At 44.0% G+C, this 18,984-nt stretch overlaps 1 protein-coding gene across 5 annotated transcripts in view; it reads right to left on the reverse strand.

Moving 5' to 3' along the window:
• Positions 1-18,984, reverse strand: part of ZZEF1 (zinc finger ZZ-type and EF-hand domain containing 1) — a 140,767-nt gene that overhangs the window by 78,251 nt on the left and 43,532 nt on the right. For 3 of the 5 annotated variants that reach the window (XR_012425143.1, XM_074018266.1, XM_015437470.4), the window contains 9 exons: positions 16,902-16,993; positions 16,119-16,267; positions 10,598-10,709; positions 9,353-9,568; positions 7,874-7,974; positions 6,944-7,113; positions 6,163-6,296; positions 2,641-2,711; positions 1,252-1,366 (listed from right to left, as the gene is read on the reverse strand). Coding sequence is in view for 4 of the 5 variants with exons in the window: in XM_074018266.1 (XP_073874367.1) it covers positions 1,252-1,366; positions 2,641-2,711; positions 6,163-6,296; positions 6,944-7,113; positions 7,874-7,974; positions 9,353-9,568; positions 10,598-10,709; positions 16,119-16,267; positions 16,902-16,993 (1,160 nt within the window). In the remaining variant the exon portion in view is untranslated. The remainder of the gene's footprint in view (positions 1-1,251; positions 1,367-2,640; positions 2,712-6,162; positions 6,297-6,943; positions 7,114-7,873; positions 7,975-9,352; positions 9,569-10,597; positions 10,710-16,118; positions 16,268-16,901; positions 16,994-18,984) is intronic. The other 2 variants (XM_074018267.1, XM_005582549.5) reach the window with 1 other exon arrangement.

Raw genomic sequence — 18,984 nt, forward strand, 5'->3', positions numbered from 1 at the left:
GTTCTTACGCCCTATCCCTAGAGATTTTTGAATCAGTAGTTTAGGGTGGGATCTAGAAATCTTTTTTCTGTCAAATACCCCAAGTGACTGATCCCTCTGGAGCATAAACTACATTTTAAGAAAGAAAATCCCTTATATTTTTTAAAAAAAGGCACATTTAAAAAATCATTAACACAGAAAAAAGATAATATACTTTCAGATTTGATTAGTCCACGAAATTGCTAAGAAATCTGAATTTCTTTTTTTGAGACAGAGTTTCGCTCTTGTTGCCCAGGCTGGAGTGCAATGGTGTGATCTAGGCTCACCACAACCTCCATCTACCGGGTTCAAGCAGTTCTCCTGCCTAAGCCTCCCGAGTAGCTGGGATTACAGGCATGAGCCACGACGCCCAGCTAATTTTATATTTTTAGTAGAAAGGGAACTAATTTGTAATTAATTAAATTAGCCCAGCTAATTTTGTATTTTTGTATTTCTCCATGTTGGTCAGGCTGGTCTTGAACTCCCAACTTCAGGTGATCAGCCCGCCTTGCCCTCCCAAAGTGCTGGGGTTACAGGCGTGAGACACTGTGACTGGCCCTGAATTTCTTTAAAGTCCAAGTAGTCTTCCTGAAAATTCACACCACTAACACATAACTATGTGCTGGGCTCACTGACAACCACTACAAAGGGACTTGATACAAACCCATTCCTCTTTTTCCACAGTAAGCATTATCGAGCACTTCTGTGTTTTTATTGTTTGCTGACTACCAAGAACCGTAACATGCCTCACTCATTTGCAAGGGCTGGCTGGGAAACCTTTGTGATCATTTGTAAGGGTCAAGTAACAAAGTACATTCATGCCAGGCACAGTGGCTCACACCTGTAATCTCAGCACTTTGGGAGGCCAAAGTGGGAGGATTTCTTGATCCCAGGAGTCCAAGACCAGCCTGGGCAACATAGAGAGACCTCGTCTCTACAAATAATTTAAAAATTAGCTAGGCATGGTGGCGTGTGCCTGTGGTCCCAGCTACTTGGGAGACTGAGGTGGGAGGATCGCTTGGCCTGGGAAGTGGAAGCTGCAGTGAGCTGTGATTGTGCCATGGCACCCAGCCTGGGTGACAGAGCAAGACCCTATCTCAAAACAACACCAACAGAAAAAACCACAACAATGTACATTCATACTACAAAGAGGCAAAGGGGGACACGAGAGACTGCCACATCACATGCCCCCACAAGCATGAGAAAGAAAATAGCGAGACAGCCATCGGATACCTCTCGAGCAGCAACAGACAGGAGAGTGTCCATGACCGCCAGGACTTCACTGATGTTCATCTTGGCCAGGTCGTTCTTCTCAGGTAAAAGCAGGAGGCCGCCTGGATCCTTGTCACTGAAAGGATACAAATTAGTCCTGACACCTGGCTTCAGGAGAAAGATTTTTATGCTGTCTTAAAAGTTTCCAAAACAGAGCGCAGAAAGGTTTCAGTGTCAGTTCCATGGGACGGGAGGAGTTTGGGTCGGGAATACAGGCCGCGGACCCAGCTGGGGCTGTGCCGCTGTCCGTCCACATGTGCTTCCATTAGCACAGACTCACAAACCCTCCAGTCCTGGAAGAGATCCTGAGGCAGAAGGCTGATGAATAAATCACCTTGGCCACCAATATGAAATACAGCTCATCTCACGAGTGCTAGCTTGAAAGTCCTGGCTAAATGTTCCTTGTGTCTTCATATATTTTCACAGGACAGCCCCAGGCCCTTTCAGCATCCTTGCCACTTGATTCCGAGCACATTTAAACAGACAGTCCTCTAAGTCTGGCATCCATACCAGGTATAGTCTGACTTGCAGGCAGTCGCTCAGGATACTAGTTCCCTTCCTCCTTCAAGAGTCGATACCTCGGCCGGGCGCAGTGGCTCACGCCTATAATCCCAGCACTTTGGGAGGCCGAGACGGGCGGATCACGAGGTCAGGAGATCGGGACCATCCTGGCTAACACGGTGAAACCCCGTCTCTACTAAAAAATACAAAAAACTAGCCGGGCGAGGTGGCGGCGCCTGTAGTCCCAGCTACTGGGGAGGCTGAGGCAGGAGAATGGCGTGAACCCAGGAGGCGGAGCTTGCAGTGAGCTGAGATCCGGCCACTGCACTCCAGCCTGGGTGACAGAGCGAGACTCCGTCTCAAAAAAAAAAAAAAAAAAGAGTCGATACCTCTAGTAATGAAGCCTACAGGTAGTAAAGCCTACCTCTAGTCACGAAGCTTCATACCGGTAACTGCAACAGGCAAAAATCTCGAAGCCCTCCCCTCCCAGCACGCTTCCTTCTGCAAACTATCACTCTGGGCGTCTGTAGCTGGTTTTAACGTAGACACGAATACAGGACCCTACATTCCTTTGGCTTCAGTTTTTGTTGTTAAACATCACTCAGAAACTGAAGTGTTCAAAAAGACCCTCAATGGGCTCAATTTGAAACTGTCTTAAAACGGATGGGAACTGGATTGGGCTGTCAACAAGATTATTAGTTTACTACTATTTGGGTCGCCCACAGAAACTCGGCTTTCTAACTGGGTGGAAGGAAGTACTACTCCGAAGGTACATAAAAGGGCGAGCTCAAGAAAACAACTTTGCAAAGATTTGAGTTATCTGACAATTAAAAAGAAAGACCAACTTACCTAAAATACGTGCACAGTGAACGGAAAGTGAGCTGCAGGGACTGCTTGTGCTCCTGCTCGGTGACATTCTTCTAGAAAACCAGAAAGTGTACATTCAGAAAATCTAGTCCATGATATTCCAGAGACCTAGAGCAGCAATGAAACATCACCACCCCACTGTTCCCAAGTATGAGGAATGCCAGGCCAGCCAACTGCCTCACGGCACCCCACTAAAACCTGCTCAAGTGCTAAGATGGAGAGAACCAACCATCTAAACACAAGGTGGTAGGTGCACTTGGTTCACTGCCAAAGTCAACAGGAGGTTCAAGATTCCTGCTTAGGGAAACGACCTCAAAAAGAAATATACTTTTTTTTTTTTTTGGAGACAGAATTTCACTCTTGTTGCCCAGGCTGGAGTGCAGTGGCATGATCTCAGCTCACTGCAACTTCTGCCTTCCGGCTTCAAGCAATTCTCCTGCCTCAGCCTCCCAAGCATCTAGGATTACAGGAGCCCACTACCACGCCTGGCTAATTTTTGTATTTTCAGTAGAGATGGGGTTTCGCTATGTGGGCCAGGCTGGTCTCGAACTCCTGACCTCAGGTGATCCACCCACCTCTGCCTCCCAAAGTGCTGGGATTACAGGCATGAGCCACCACGCCTGGCTGATAGATACTTTTTGCCATTGGACATGCCATCCCAAGAGCAATCACATCTCTTAAGGGTATGGTATCAGAAGATATTGAGGAAGTGCCTGATGGAAAGAGAATTGCTTAGCACTATATAAAAGGTTGGCAGTGCTATTTAACTTCTCAGCATAAGAAGACACTAATGTCATTCAAAAAGTCGTATGTCCTGTTTCTATTTTCTGCGTAGGACAAATGCTAGGAAATTACTCATTTGCTCAGCTACCTGGTAAATTCTCGCACCAAACAAGTAGGATAGAGACCCACCCACAGTCCAGTGGGTCAGGTCAGCTGATGCTGTCAAAGGTTATGCAACTCACAATGTGAGAAGTGATTCCTCAAGCTGGTATGTAAATTTTATATACAGCTGGAATTACACAAACAAATACACTCTTTCTTCTCTGAAACCTTCCTCAATCACTTAGCCTCAACATGATTCTCCTCTTGCATATGGAATCAGTTTTTCCTTGTGGCAGGTGTCCCCAGTTAGACTGCAGCCCTTTGCCATCAGCAACCACATTTTATGCTTCTTTTGTTCGTTCCCTTATTTCTTTGCTTTTTTTTTTTTTTTTTGAGACGGAATCTCACTCTGTTGCCCAGGCTGAAGTGCAGTGGTGTGATCTCAGCTCACCACAACCTCCACCTCCTGGGTTCAAGCAATTCTCCTGCTTCAACCTCCCTAGCCGCTAGGACTACAGGCGTGTGCCACCATGCCCGGCTTCCGTCCCTTATTTCTATAGGCCTTTGTGCATCCCACAGACCACTTTTCTTATGTTTGCTCACTGGTTGCCGCATTAGAAATGCCTTTTTAAAATGCTATATCTAGTTTCCTTTGTAAAATTCTTTTAAATATTAGTTGTTTGACTACACAGACAAAAAGTAATCTATAATCATATCAAAACAAATAAATATTTTATTCTTTCTATTAACACTTCTTTCCCTTGTCCTATAGCACTAGCTAGGCCCTCAAAGAGAAGCAATGAGAGTGAGCATCCTTGTCTTATTCCGCATTTTGAAAGGAATGCTTCTAGTGATCCACCATCAAATACACTGCTTATTGTAGGTTTTGGATACATGCCCTCTACCAGATTAAAGGAGTCTCCTTCTATTTTGAGTTTGCTAATGAAACCATATTGTTTCACTGTTTTAATCATCAGAATTTAATCTTACTAAAAAATGTTTGGGCCGGGCACGGTGGCTCATGCCTGTAATCCCAGCACTTTGGGAGGCCGAGGCAGGCGGATCACAAGGTCAGGAGTTCAAGACCAGTCTGGCCAAGATGGTGAAACCCCGTCTCTACTAAAAATACGAAAAATTAGCTGGGCGCGGTGGCAGGTGCCTGTAATCCCAGCTACTTGGGAGGCTGAGGCAGGAGAATTGCTTGAACTTGGAGGGCGGAGCCTGCAGTGAGCTGAGATCACGCCACTGCACTCCAGCCTGGGCGACAGAGTAAGACTCCATCTCAAAAAAAAAAAAAAAATTTTTTTCTGCATTTAGTGATATGTTTTTTTTTCCCCTCTCTGATTTCATTTATAGATTTTCTACTGCTGAACCATCACTGTATTTCCAGCATAAATCCAACTTGGCCATAATTTTGTTTATATGTTGTTGGACTGGTAAAATTATATTTCATTGGGGTTCCTGTAATTTTGCTTTCTCGTACGCATTTCTCTATTTTACTCCCTTGGTATACTTACATTTCCCTACGTTTTACCATCATTGTAACACAGGAACCTCTGAAGTTCCCCTACCTAGGTGTTTTTGATATGGCCTAGAGAGAAAAATGTTTGTTTTGTTTTACATTTTTTTCATGCATCATACTTATTTTCATATACAAATACTTTCTACAGAATTAAAACCCTGGATCTTTGTATAGGATATTCCATTTGGTAATACAGAGCTTATAGATACTAAAGGTATTTTTCACTTTGAGTACTAATGTCTGAGGAACACGAAGAAGTGGTCTAGGAGAGTGACAAGAACCATTTGAGGAATAATACTTGGTGATACCGGCCAGGCGAGTGGCTCACGCCTGTAATCCCAGCACTTTGGGAGGCTGAGGTGGGTGGATCGCTTGAGCCTTGGGCTTCAAGACCAGCCTGGGCAATATGGTAAAACCCATCTCTACAAAAAATACTAAAATTAGCCAGGCGTTGTGGCATGCACCGGTAGTCCCAACTACTTGGGAGGCTAAGGTGGGAGGACTGCTTGAGTCCTAGAGGTAGAGAACACAGTAAGCTGCGATTGCACCACCGCACTCCAGCCTGACCAACAGAACAAGAACCTATCTAAAAAAACAAACACACAAAAAAACTTGGTGGTACTAGTTTTACAGATACATACTGAAGTATTTATGAATAAAATGTCAGGAAGTTACTTTGAAATAATAATGGCCAGTGGGGAAAGGAGGAAAGCGGGGGTGAGATAAAACAAGATAAAACTGTAGATAAAACAAGATTAGCGAGAGTTTATGACTGTTGAAGCTAGGTGACAGGTACATTTGGGGGACAGGGGTATTCACTATGCTATTTAGTTGGCTTTGGTATTTGTTTTGAATTTGCCTATAATACAAAGTTAAAATGTTGAAAAGAAAGGATGGTTGTAGGCAAGTCACAAAGATGAAGGAGACTACACTGTCAACTTTGTGAGACATCAGATCATGAAACACAGATTGGGAATATGTGTCATCCCACTCTGAGTGCCATGTCCTTAGATATCTGTCCCACACAAAGCTCTGCATAGAATATTAACAAACATCTGGGACGTTGCAACAGACAATATATTCAGAGATAACAAAGCCTAGCAAATTTCATCCTCACAGACTTCAGAAATTGAATCCAGACTTTTAGTAATAATTACCATCATGGTGAAGAGATGGTTCCGCCGGGTCTGTCGATTAGGAAAGAAGATGGCAGCCCCATTGAGAAGGGTATTCCTGACTTCTTGTTTTAGTATCTCCATGGGCACAGAGTCTCCATCCACCCTGTCTACCACTGATAAAATGAACAATGGCATCAGCTTTCATATATTCCATCTATTTGCTTATACATCTGCTATAACTAGCCTATAAATTCACTACTCTCCATTTTGTACTGAATACCAGAGTGAAGAAGTATTTCTGTACAGGCCAGGTGGTACAAAAAATTGCTTTTTATTTGCTTACATTTAACTAAAACAAAGACCATATGTATCAGTTTCTATGTCATTACTTCCCTGGCCTTTTAAGACACAACTTGGCAAAGCCTTAAGTGTAACTTCAGATGGCCATGTGTTTCACTCCCCCTCAATCTATCAGTCTCATCTCAGTGACTTAGTTAAAGTTAAGGCTCAATAGTACGACAGGAATGACTCTCAACATAACACAGCTATAGATCTGAAACCAGGAGGAAGAGAAGTCAGTTGAGGAAGGAATAAATCCTGAACTCAAACTAGTAACTCAGCATCAGAGGAAACACTCGTTTCCCACAGCAGCAATCCCTTTCTGGGGGATTCCCACAGCAACAATCCCTCTGTGGGGGATTCCCACAGTAGCAATCACTTTCTGGCTCGCATCATCATAGGACACCCCTCTTCTCTATCGCAAGAGGCCCTCCAGGCTACCCACACAGGGTTGCATTAAAGAAAAAACCCAAATCCCTACCATCACACAAGTGTGTGTAGAGCTCCTTGGCAGCCTCCACTCCTTTAGGGCTCTGGATTGGAGGTTTCTCCTCCTCAGAAGCAGCCAGTACATCTCCCTGCAGTACAGAGAAGCAGCTCTGGAGGAGCTGCAGGAGCAGGGTTTGGGCAGAGATGCATTCTTCCCTCGGGCTACAGAAAGACAAAAAACATCAGAGAGCAAAAGGGCAAGTTGCATTTACTCTCCAAAGCCATATAGCTGTACAAAGGACTTTCCTCTGGGCGTCAGGCTCGGTGAAAATAATGCCAACTGAGAGGAAGAAGGGTGGACCAGAAAGAACACTACTAGACATCTGGAAACAGATCCCATCTGACTCTGCCCACTGTGGGGAAGGAAGTTCATTTCTTTTTTTTTGAGACCGAGTCTTGCTCTGTCTCCCAGGCTGAGATTGTGCAGTGGCGATCTCAGCTCACCGTAACTCAGCCTCCCAGGTTCAAGTGATTCTTCTGCCTCAGCCTCCCAAGTAGCTGGGACTACAGGTGCCCACCACCACGCCCAGCTAATTTTTGTATTTTTAGTAGAGATGGGGTTTCAGCATATTGGCCAGGCTGGTGTTGAACTCCTGACCTTGTGATCCACCCACCTCAGCCTCCCAAAGTGCTAGGATTATAGGCGTGAGCTACCGAGCCCGGCCAGGAAGTTCATTTCTGATCCTACTTTTTCATCTGTAAAATGAGGACAGTACTGTAATACTCGACCTGCTTACTATTGCCTAAATATTTTATAGAAATCTGAGGTGTTATTTTCAATAATAACCATATCTTTTAAATCGAACCATAAGCACTGGCAGGAAGTAAAAAAAATTAGGAAAAAAAAATCATCCACTTAGAATAGTAAAACTCAGTGTTTTCAGTTTACGTGATTATCACCTTATAACAAATTCTGACCTACTTTTGCTTTAATTTACTGTAAAAATTCCAGAAGATCTGCAAATCAAGACCCGTGAAGTCCAGAAAAGATTTGTATTTTAAGCCACTTTCCTTCTGCTGCACCTAAAAATAAAGATCAGAATAAATAAAATTGAAAAATGCATTTAGAGAAATACTGTAATGCCTCATTTACTTCTCGTTGTAAAGGGATGAGGTGGCTGTACATGAGTGAGACTTTCATATTGCTGATGCTTACTCTTTACTATGAAAAGGTTTGCCAACAACTATTTTTGGTTTGAAACTTTCTAAAATATATGTGTGCGTTATATGTACGTATGTAAGTGTATATATATACACAACCACCCCCCCGCAGACACACACGTCACATGTATCCATGAACACTCCTGACTTCCTAACCCAGCACATAAGCCAGTATTTCCTGGATGATTACTGTCCAGGACTGTACGACAATATACTGATGCCCTCCACACGTGTGGGCTGAAAGCTATCAACCCTTCGGTAAGCATGTCTGTTATTTCCAGGCATCTCCTTCTCATTTGCTCTTTTCTACTGACATAGGAGGTCTGAATAACAAAGACCAAACAAACCTTATATGAACTGAGTCACCAGCCTCTGAACGTGCCCTGAAGCAGAATGGGGCTCAAGAGCGGACACTGCTGTACACTACACATGCGAGGGCCCCCTCCACTGAACTCCCGAGGCTATGGTGATGGCTTTAAGAATCTTCCTTTGAGTGAGTTGTCACTGTGTTATATTACTGACTGTAAGAGTCAGTATCTGGCCGGGCGCGGTGGCTCACGCCTGTAATCCCAGCACTTTGGGAGGCCGAGGCGGGCGGATCACAAGGTCAGGAGATCGAGACCACGGTGAAACCCCGTCTCTACTAAAAAAATACAAAAAATTAGCCGGGCGCGGTGGCGGGCGCCTGTAGTCCCAGCTACTCAGGAGGCTGAGGCAGGAGAATGGCGTAAACCCAGGAGGCGGAGCTTGCACTCCAGCCTGGGCGACAGAGCGAGACTCCGTCTCAAAAAAAAAAAAAAAAAAAAAGAGTCAGTATCAAAAAAAGTCAGAAATCGAAAAATCATTTTTGATTCGAAATCCTGCCATTATTTTCGTATTTTCAGTAAATAATGAGAATTCACCTAGACTTCAGTTGTAATTCTTCTAGGACTTAAAGAAGATGCAAATCCCATGAACTTGTTCTGTTTGTTTCCCCATGGCAGCCACTGCCAGGGCTCTTGAAGATGTGTCTGTAGGTCTACTCCGGGAGAAGCCACACTGATGGCCACAGGCCACTTCACTGACTCATGCCATGAGTGCCAACAGCTCACTTTCCTCAGCTTTTAATGTCCCTGCAGCAGTACAATGTCTGTCCTATTGGCTTCCGCAGGGCCAGGTTTTATCAGTTGGTGTTCATTTCTCTGAATACTGTCATTCACTTTTCCTAAAGGAATGCAGTCTAACACTGAGGAAGCCCTACCAGGTCATGGGCGAGCTGCTGGGTAAACTGAAGGGTCCTGAGGAGCAGCGTGGCCCCACACACACTCTCCTCTGTGTCCTTTCTGCAGTGCGCACAGGTAACACTCTGTTCTGCTTCTGCTCTTGCAGGCCGGAGGTACCCACTGATGCTCAAGCCTTGCACTCCCAAGCGCTCTGCTGACTCCTGACGGGTGCAGAGGAACTTCACCATCAGATACTGGACGGGAAAAGAGAGATTTCAAAAGAAGAACTCAGAATTCCTGAATACTGATGAAGAGGGGAAAAGGCCTTTACGGGAAGGTCTTCCTATGATTTTTCTAATTTATTAGGAAACACTACGCTCAGCACTAAGGACACAAAATCTTAAGTCCAGCATTTACAGTATGCAGAAAAAAAAGACAATACAAATGTTGAATAAAGTCACGTTTGGGTAGATTACAGTAAAGAAAATTGCATCATTACTCCCTCTTAGAGGCAAAAATAGGAAGAGAGGATGAATAAAAGTAGTTTTGCTCTGTGGCAGTCATTTTGAAACAGAAATCAGATATATGACGATGACAATCAATGCCCTCCACCTCAAAGCCCCCAATGATGCATGCAACCCCTCTGCTAGAAACCCAGGAAAACAGTCCTGTCCACTCAAATCTACGGCCATTTTCCAAACCCAACTTTCATGCAAACTACCTGCTTCTTACAGTGAGAGCTCGTTGTTAAGGGCCTTTCAGAACACACTACTCAACTGCATAAATATTTACCAAGCACCTACTATTACGTGCCCTTAAGAGAGTTCCTAATTCTCTTATTCAAGCCTGAGATTTACATCCAAGGTTTAGAAAAAAATTAAGTAGCCAAATAATGACTGGTCTTTTCTACAGCAACACATCTCTCTTAAGTTGATGTCTGTGTTCTCACTATTCTCTCAGCCCAAGATGCCCTCCTCCACACGTTGTAGCCTGGCTAAAGATGACAACTTAATCAGTCGCCAACATTTGGCATCACACCACCTTTCCTGAGAAGCTTTCGAGTTAAATATTTTTCCCCTGGGTGCCAACAGCCCTCTGTTTCTCCCTTTATCATAGCTGGCAGCGCACTGTCTTACACATCTGTCTCTCCAATAGAGTATGAACTCCCTGAAGGTAGATTTGCCTCTGGGGTTCCAGCATTGGCACAGGGCTGATACACAATCACCACTCAAAAAACACAGAATAAAAGCAGGGGAGTGGGCAAACAACTCACTAATGCTTACTTTGGCAACTCTGCACTGTTGCAGCTTGACATCTGCTTCATCCCATTCTTCTTCCAGTTCAAACCAGCCAATAGGATCATCCTCTCCAAGGTCATCAGAAGAGCAACCAATCCTGTAAAGACAAGAGTATTCACAAAATTTTTCTTATTCTGAAATTTCTCAAGGGTCTAACAAATAAGGTATCATCTAAGTGGCACGTAACTTGTATCTGTAGCCCGTCAGTGAACAACCGAGAGCTGAGTATGGTACCTGGTACCCTGTGAACACATGAGACAGTTGGTAGTATTGCCTTTCCATTGCTCAGTCTCCTTCTCTATGAACTGGGAACTACATCAGTCCCAAATATAATCTGGGAACTAAGGAGAAAGTCTGCTTCTCCAAATAACTGGCTCATCTGAAGAATGCGAGAGGAAGTCGGGCCTCTTGGATGAGACACTCAGGAATAACGCACGATGCAACAGCTGGCATGTGCTTCTGGAAGGTGCCAGAAAAGAGGCAGGCTTGGTTTTCTTTCCCGAGGTCTGGCTAACATGTTTACGACCATATAAAGGTCTGGGCCACTTGCAATGGCTGATGGGTAAAAGTTTGAAGGCTTTCAGATCCTGGAGCTAAAAAAAAGAAAAACCCCAGCCTTCGTAGGCCTCAGTATTCTTGTCTGTTTCTTAAGAAGTCCTTTCAGAAAAACATTCTAGCCTTAAGGCTGAAGAGATACAACTATATGCCACTTCTATTTAAAAGCTGAATACTTAAATGCTATTCCTTTTTCAGGAATTAAGTAACTAAGAAGTGCCGGGCACGATGGCTCACACCTGTAAGCACTTTAGGAAGTTGAGGCGAGTGGATCACTTGAGGTCAGGAGTTTTGAGACCAGCCTGGTAAACACGGTGAACCCGTCTCTACTAAAAACACAAAAAACTAGCTAGGCATGGTGGTACACACCTGTAATCTCAGCTACTTGGGAGGCTGAGGCAGGGGAATCACTTGAACCCAGGAGGCGGAGGTTTCAGTGAGCTGAGATCATGCCATTGCACTCCAGCCTGGGTGACAGAGCAAGACTCCATCTCAAAAAAATATATGAATAAGGCCGGGCATGGTGGCTCACACTTGTAACCCCAGTACTTTGGGAGGCCTAGGCAGGCAGATCACCTGAAGTCAGGAATTCGAGACCAGCCTGACCAACATGAAGAAACCCCGTCTCTACTAAAAATACAAAATTAGCCAGGCGTGGTGGCGCACACTTGTAATCCCAGCCACTCGGGAGGCTGAGGCAGGGGAATCACTTGAACCCAGGAGGCGGAGGTTGCGGTGAGCCAAGATCGCACCACTGCACTCCAGCCTGGATAACAAGAGCGAAACTCTGCCTCAAAAAAAAAAAAAATAATAATAATAATAAATATATAAATAAATAAGAAGGAGAAAAAGAACAGTTTTTTTCAAGTAACATTCCTAAAACTTTCCACTATTCAGTCTGTGATATAGCCACCAAGCTGGTGACACACCAGTATTCTATGTGGGTAAAACTACCAAAAAGAGGGAATTATGGCAAGAAGACAATCCAGAGTAGGTTCGGTAACAGAGAGAAAAAATGTCCCTTCTTTTTTTTTTTCTTTTTGAGATGGCGTCTCGCTCTGTCACCCAGGCTGGAGTGCAGTGGCACAATCTTGGCTCACTGCAACCTCCACCTCCCAGGTTCAAAAGATTCTCCTGCCTCAGCTTCACAAGTAGCTGGGATTACAGGCGCCCGCCACCACACCCAGCTAATTTTTTTGTATTTTCAGTAGAGATGGGGTTTCACCATCTTGGCCAGGCTGGTTTCTGACCTCAAGTCCTGACCTCAAATGATCCACCCGCCTCGGCCTTCCAAAGTGCTAGGATTACAGGTGTGAGCCACCGTGCCCGGCAGAATGTCCCTTCTTAATGTAAGTCTTTCTTGGCATAAACCTTTCATGATACAGTTAACCCTAATGGGAAATGGTATTCTCTTAACCCAAAACCATATTAATGAGTTCATCAATATCATAAGCTTGAAGATTTTTTAACCTACTCTTTGCAAGTTGTCAAGGAAATCTCTGAGATGCAGAAGGCTGACAGGGTGCCAGAGAACAGAGAGACGCAGTCTTGTCCCCTACGCTGCACTACACAGTAGGCAAGATGCGAGAGAGCTGAACACTAGTCCTCTTACGTATGCACAGCACCAACTGCTGACCCTGGAGCACGCTGACTGACCAACGCCTAACCAAGGGGATATGACCAAAAAAAAGGCAAAAAGAAAATGCATGCACATTAACATTTTGATTTCCAAACTGGAGAGGGACTGGTGAATACGTAGGCCAACAAAATCAGGATTTAAGAGTCATTCAGGCTGGAACTAGGAGCTAAAATCATTAAGAGAGGGGCGAATAGGCCTGTATTTAGGTTAAAAAAAAATCATCCTGTGTAAGAACTATGCAAATTTCCTCATTACAGTATCTTTAGCACCTAGCATCAGGCCTGGCACATAGTAGACCTTGTTTAACAGCAGGTTTAGGGGAAATGACCTATTTTACTTTGTCCCGAGAGTAGGACATGGCTGCTTAAAACCCAGTGTCATCTCTAGCTATTATTTAAAAAGAAAAGCAGTGTTTACAAAGGCATCCACATGTAATGGAACGGAGATTTCAGGAGTGAAGGACACTTGTTCGAATCCATTAGAGGGCTGAAATGAAGGCCACGGAAGAGACATTACAAATGTGCATTTCAACTGAACAACTTCTGGTTCCTGAAGTGCCTGATACGTGGTGAGTTTTCCATCAACAGTATTGTAGACAGTTTGATCGAGCCTTTGTCAGGAATGCTGCTAAAGGAATTGCAGCAAGAAGAGCGACTCATCCTGGATCCTTACGATTTCAAGTATGGTCCAGAGACAGGTAGCATCAGAATCCCCTGAGAGCCTGTTAGAAATCTAAGTCTCGGCCGGGCGCGGTGGCTCAAGCCTGTAATCCCAGCACTTTGGGAGGCCGAGGCGGGTGGATCACGAGGTCAGGAGATCGAGACCATCCTGGCTAACATGGTGAAACCCCGTCTCTACTAAAAATACAAAAAACTAGCCGGGCGTGGTGGCGGGCGCCTGTAGTCTCAGCTACTTGGGAGGCTGAGGCGGGAGAATGGCGTGAACCCGGGAGGCGGAGCTTGCAGTGAGCCGAGATCACGCCACTGCACTCCAGCCTGGGAGACACAGCGAGACTCCGTCTCAAAAAAAAAAAAAAAAAGAAATCTAAGTCTCAGACCCCATCCAGAGCTCCTAACTCAGAATGTGCATTTTCACAAATTCCCTGGCTGATGGGTATGCACACTGAAGCTCAAGTGGCACTGCAATGGATGGTATTTAAAGACTTCTATTAACACCAGCAATCCATTATCCACGAAATAATGTAAGCAAGTTCAGGGTTTCAGCTCGAGTTTTTTTTTTTTTTTTTTTCTTGTTTTAGCTCCTTGAATTTTAACTCACTAATAGCAATAAGGGAGGTAACCTTCTCCAAGGGGGCACCAGTGGCTACATCCAACAGATTCATTTTTAGACTTTATCTTCTGACTTCTGGGTAACATCTGACACCACCGCCCATTCCCTCAAACATTATTTTCCCTCGGCTTCATGAGGACACAGCTTTCCTTCACGAGGCCCTGGCTTTCCTGCTGCTTGTCTGGCTGAGTTTTCCTTGTTGCCCCTTAAAGCCTGGTGTGTCTCTTGTTGACCTAAGTTCTCTTCTCTTCCCAGTTCACACACTCTTGCAGAATGATCTCTTCCATTTCTACATTCTATCTATCTATCTATCTATCTATCTAATCAATCTAATCAATCAATCTATCTATCTATCTATCTATCTATCTATCTATCTATCTATCTATCTATCTATCTATTTTTAAGGCAGGATCTCACTGTCACCCAGGCAGGAGTGCAGTGGCGTGAAGATAGTTCACTGCAGCCTCAACCTCCAGGGCTCAAGGGATCCTCCCACCTCAGCCTTCCAAGTAACAGGGACTACAGGCACGCGATACCATGCCTAGCTAATTTTTATGTTTTTTTTAGAGACGGGGTCTCACTATGTTGCCCAGGCTGGTCTCAATCCCCTGGGCTCAAAATCCACCTACCTTGGCCTACCAAAATGCTGGCATTACATGCATAAGCCACCGCACTTGGCCTATTTCTACATTTTAAATTCTTGTTTAAATGCCTCTCACATCTGTACCTTCAGCACAAACTCCTCTTCCTGGCTCCTGACCTGTTTATCCAATTGGCTACCGAACACCTCAAAGGTTTCTTAGAACTTCAAATTCAACAGAACAAAATCTGAGCTCATCATCTTCCCCACAAACCTGTTTTTCCCACCTGCTCAAGCCAAAAGCCACGATTCACCGCTGCTGAAGCTTTTTCCCTCTCCTGCTCTACGTTCAGTCAATCACCAGGTCCTGTCACTTCCCCCTGCTAAGTGGTCTCTCGGTCCACATCTCTCCACTGCCGCTGCTGCTGCTCTAGCAGGGGTCACCCACATCTCTGGCTTCCTAGGTAATAAGTGACAACCTCCTCCCAGCCCAGCTGCCTCCAGACTTGCTCCCTTCCAGTCCTCACTACACACAACATGATCCTGAGCAGTGCTTCTACAACACGCAGTTGAACCCCTCGCTTTTCCGGAAATGCCTCAACACATTCCCCCGACATGCCCCCTCACACAACGCTTTCAGGACAGAGAAACAGAGACAAAGCCCTGAATGCCCTGCCCCTTCCCAGCTCTCCAGCTGCTTCTCTCATCACCCTCCCTCCAACTATCCCTCAGCAACGTGGGACCTGCCCCTTCCTTCAATGTGCCATGCTTCACCTCTGGACCCATGAAGCTGCCCTCTCTGCTTAGGACATTCTCCTTCCAGTGGCCGATCAACTCCAACTCATCCTTCATAAACAGCGTAACAACACTTGCTCTAGAAAGACATCTCTGATCAGGAGAGCTGCTCTGCCCTGTGTCCCCACAGCGCCTTTTCTCCCCTACAGAACATTCATAGCACTGTTGATACTGCAAGTTTTCTTACTTGTCTTCTGAGCTAAACAGTAAGCTATACAAAGCAAGAACTATGCCAGTTTCCTCATTACAGTATCTTTAGCACCTAGCATCAGGCCTGGCACATAGGAGGTACTTAATAAACATGTTTGTGAAAAGCAGGAATGGGAGAAGGGGGGTTGGGGAATGGCTACAGATCGCAGGCTGTCCACAATTCAGGCACAGATGGATCATTACCCAGCCATTGTGAAGATGTGTGCCTCTGGTCACAAAAGAGACTGAGTAACAGGCTACGAACAAATTAACATACACATCTTCAGATATGCTGCTAGAAAGCAATGAATGCTTAAGGACACTGAGATAGATTACTGGCACTTTTTCTATAAAGACAAGAAAGCATAGTTCACTAATGAGCATGAATACATTCTTATTAACTACAAAGACTTTTGTTCTGTAGATCTTTGTTCTACAAAGATTTTTTACCTTCTTACCTGCTTTTTACAAATTGCCTGAGCTCCTGAAGCTTCCATTTGTCATATTTTTCAAACCTTTTGAAGTGTTCTTCTGCACAAAATTTATCAGAAGATGAGTTATAGGCAAATACCAACCCACACTGGGCACCAATGCCACCACGTCGAACCTGGAAACAGAGATTAGGACGAAGTCTATCAAAGAGGCAAAAGTTCTGTGGCCGTTTTGTTTCCAGCATGGTTAAATTCAAACAGGTTAAAGCAAAACAAGACCAATGAACAAAATTTCAAATATGTTAAGCCCTGAAAAAATACAAAAGCTGTTTCCCAGGAAATGTTCCTTAACTTTCTCCATCCTTATATTCTCACCATTTCAAAGACTTTACCATCTATCCATCTTTGTGTCCCTGCCCTCTGCTACAGGCCTGACACAGAATAAATAATCAGTAAACGTTCAATGAAAAACCAATGACATGGTCAGCCATAGGTCTGATTTAAAAAAAAAAAAGCAAAACACCAACGATGTGGACTTCTGAAATGTAATAAAAGGTAATATTCAATAATACCTAATTGTACATGGAAAAATAACTAAAACAGTGTAACTGGATTGTTTATAACACAAAGACTAAATGCCTGAGGGGATGGATAGCTCATCCTCATTCTCTGTATGATTATTTCACTTTGAAAGCCTGAATCAAAACATCTCACGTACCCCACAAATATATATACCCACTACGTACCCACAAAAATTAAAAACAAAACAAAAGTAGTAACATTGCTTAAAGAAGGTATCACGAGAATTACCATAATTCTTATCTGTGTAACTTGGAAGGAAGATTCAGTTCCGGTAGAAAAAATAGTGCTGGCTCTGGTTTTTCCAGTCTCTGTAAGAAAACCTGAAAAAAGGAAAAACTCAAGTTAGGGAACTAACCCATTTTTATAGCCCTGAGAACTAAGATTAACAAAAACAAAGCATATCCTTTGAGGCGGCGGGGAGGGGGGGTGGGGGGAGGGAGGTAACTGGTCTGATATCTTCATGAAAATTAAGAGAAAAAATTCCCTCTTTGGACAGAAGAACCCCATTGATAAGCCCCTAGGCAAGCAGAGAACTGACCAGGTACGACTTTCTCAGGGCACAATTTCCTCCACCTCACAGGGAGCCCTGCTCTGAGGTAACAATAAGAAAATCAATGTTTATAAAACATTTAGGCCAAAGCGACAAAAGACTGCACAATTGTCTTCCTGAGCCACACCTACAACCATGGTTGATGGCTGGCTGGGCTGATGAAGCCTACTGGCTAAGAGGCTGAGAAAGGGATTAGTTAGCTTCTACAACACTTTGTCAGGAAAGGCTTTGAAATGGGAAAAAAAAAAAAAAGAATCACTGGGTGTCCTAGCCAATCCGCTCTTTGGGTCGTCTCTATCTTTTATGGTCTCTAAGCTATTTGACAGTTCTGTAAGTAGTAGAATGCTGGTGGTGATGCACGGGATTCCTGTCCACAGAACTAAGCACTGGGTTCTGTGGAAACGTTGCTGATTATTCCTTATGGATACTGATCAATATTCTATCTATTTGTAAATTGATTTTAGCATTCCTATTAGTCTATATGTATTTTATGAATTCTCCTTAGAAATGTTTGTAACATCTTACTGGTTCCCTCATTAATTGAGCTAAATAAAAACTCTGGGCCAGGCGCGGTAGCTCATGCCTGTAATCCCAGCACTTTAGGAGGCTGAGGCCGGTGGATCACTTGAGCCTGGGAGTTCAAAACCAGCCTGGGCAGCATGATGAGACCCCATTTCTACCAAAAAAAAAAAAAAAAAACCACACCAAAAATCAAGGCGGTTGTGGTGGCTCACACCTGTAATCCCAGCACTTTGGGAGTCTGAGGCAGGCAGTTCACTTGAGGTCAGGAGTTCGAGACCAGCCTGGCCAACATGGTGAAAACCCGTCTCTACTAAAACCACAAAATTTGCTGGGCGTGGTGGCGCACACTTACAATCCCAGCTACTCAGGAGGATGAGACAGGAGAATCGCCTGAACCTAGGAGGCGGAGGTTGCAGTAAGCCGAGATTGCACCATTGTACTCCAGCTAGCCTAGGTGACAGAGTGAGACTCCATCTCAAAAAAAAAAAAAAATTCAGCCAGGCATGGTGGTGGTGCACACCTGCAATCCTAGCTACTTGGGAGGCCGGGGTGGGAGGATCGCTTAAGCCTGGGAGGTGGAGGTTGCAGTGAGCTATTATCACAACAACACTACACTCCAGTCTGGGCAGCAGAGTGAGATCCTGTCTCAAATGAATGAATGAATAAATAAATAAAGTAAATACATTAAAAGTATGCCATGTGTTCACTTGTATTTGTATGACAGTCACTATTTTCCTTTTTTGATTGTTGGTAATTATCCTTTAACAACTCACGAAAAAATCTTCTGCTAGACCCAAGGTTGCCTTTGTCTTTCAAACTTCTGTAAATGATATAACTTAGCATTAAATAAGCTTTTTTTTCTGGGACTCTGTATTGTTCTCAACAATTCTGCCTATCAAAATGACAACACTAAAACCAATTTCATGTTTCCTATTTCATTACATTGAGTTCAAGAAAACAAAAATTTATAAAGACAATGTGCAAAATGTGTCACCAAAACTAAGAAAATTAAATCCAAAGGAATCTTTTCTAATTCATACAGGAGCTATATGATTTAATTCTATGAAAAAGCAATTCTATAGGCAATTTTAAGAATCCATATTACCAAAAATTCACCCAACTCTACTAACAGTAATACTAAAAGCTATTCCAATTATTGAACTGTCACCTTTTCCCAGAGGCCTGGGTATCTCTATTTAAAATAAATCTGTGTAAAGGCTAAAGTACTGTCTAAAGTTA

This window comes from Macaca fascicularis, chromosome 16, assembly GCF_037993035.2.
Source record: "Macaca fascicularis isolate 582-1 chromosome 16, T2T-MFA8v1.1".
Lineage (NCBI taxonomy): Eukaryota > Metazoa > Chordata > Mammalia > Primates > Cercopithecidae > Macaca > Macaca fascicularis.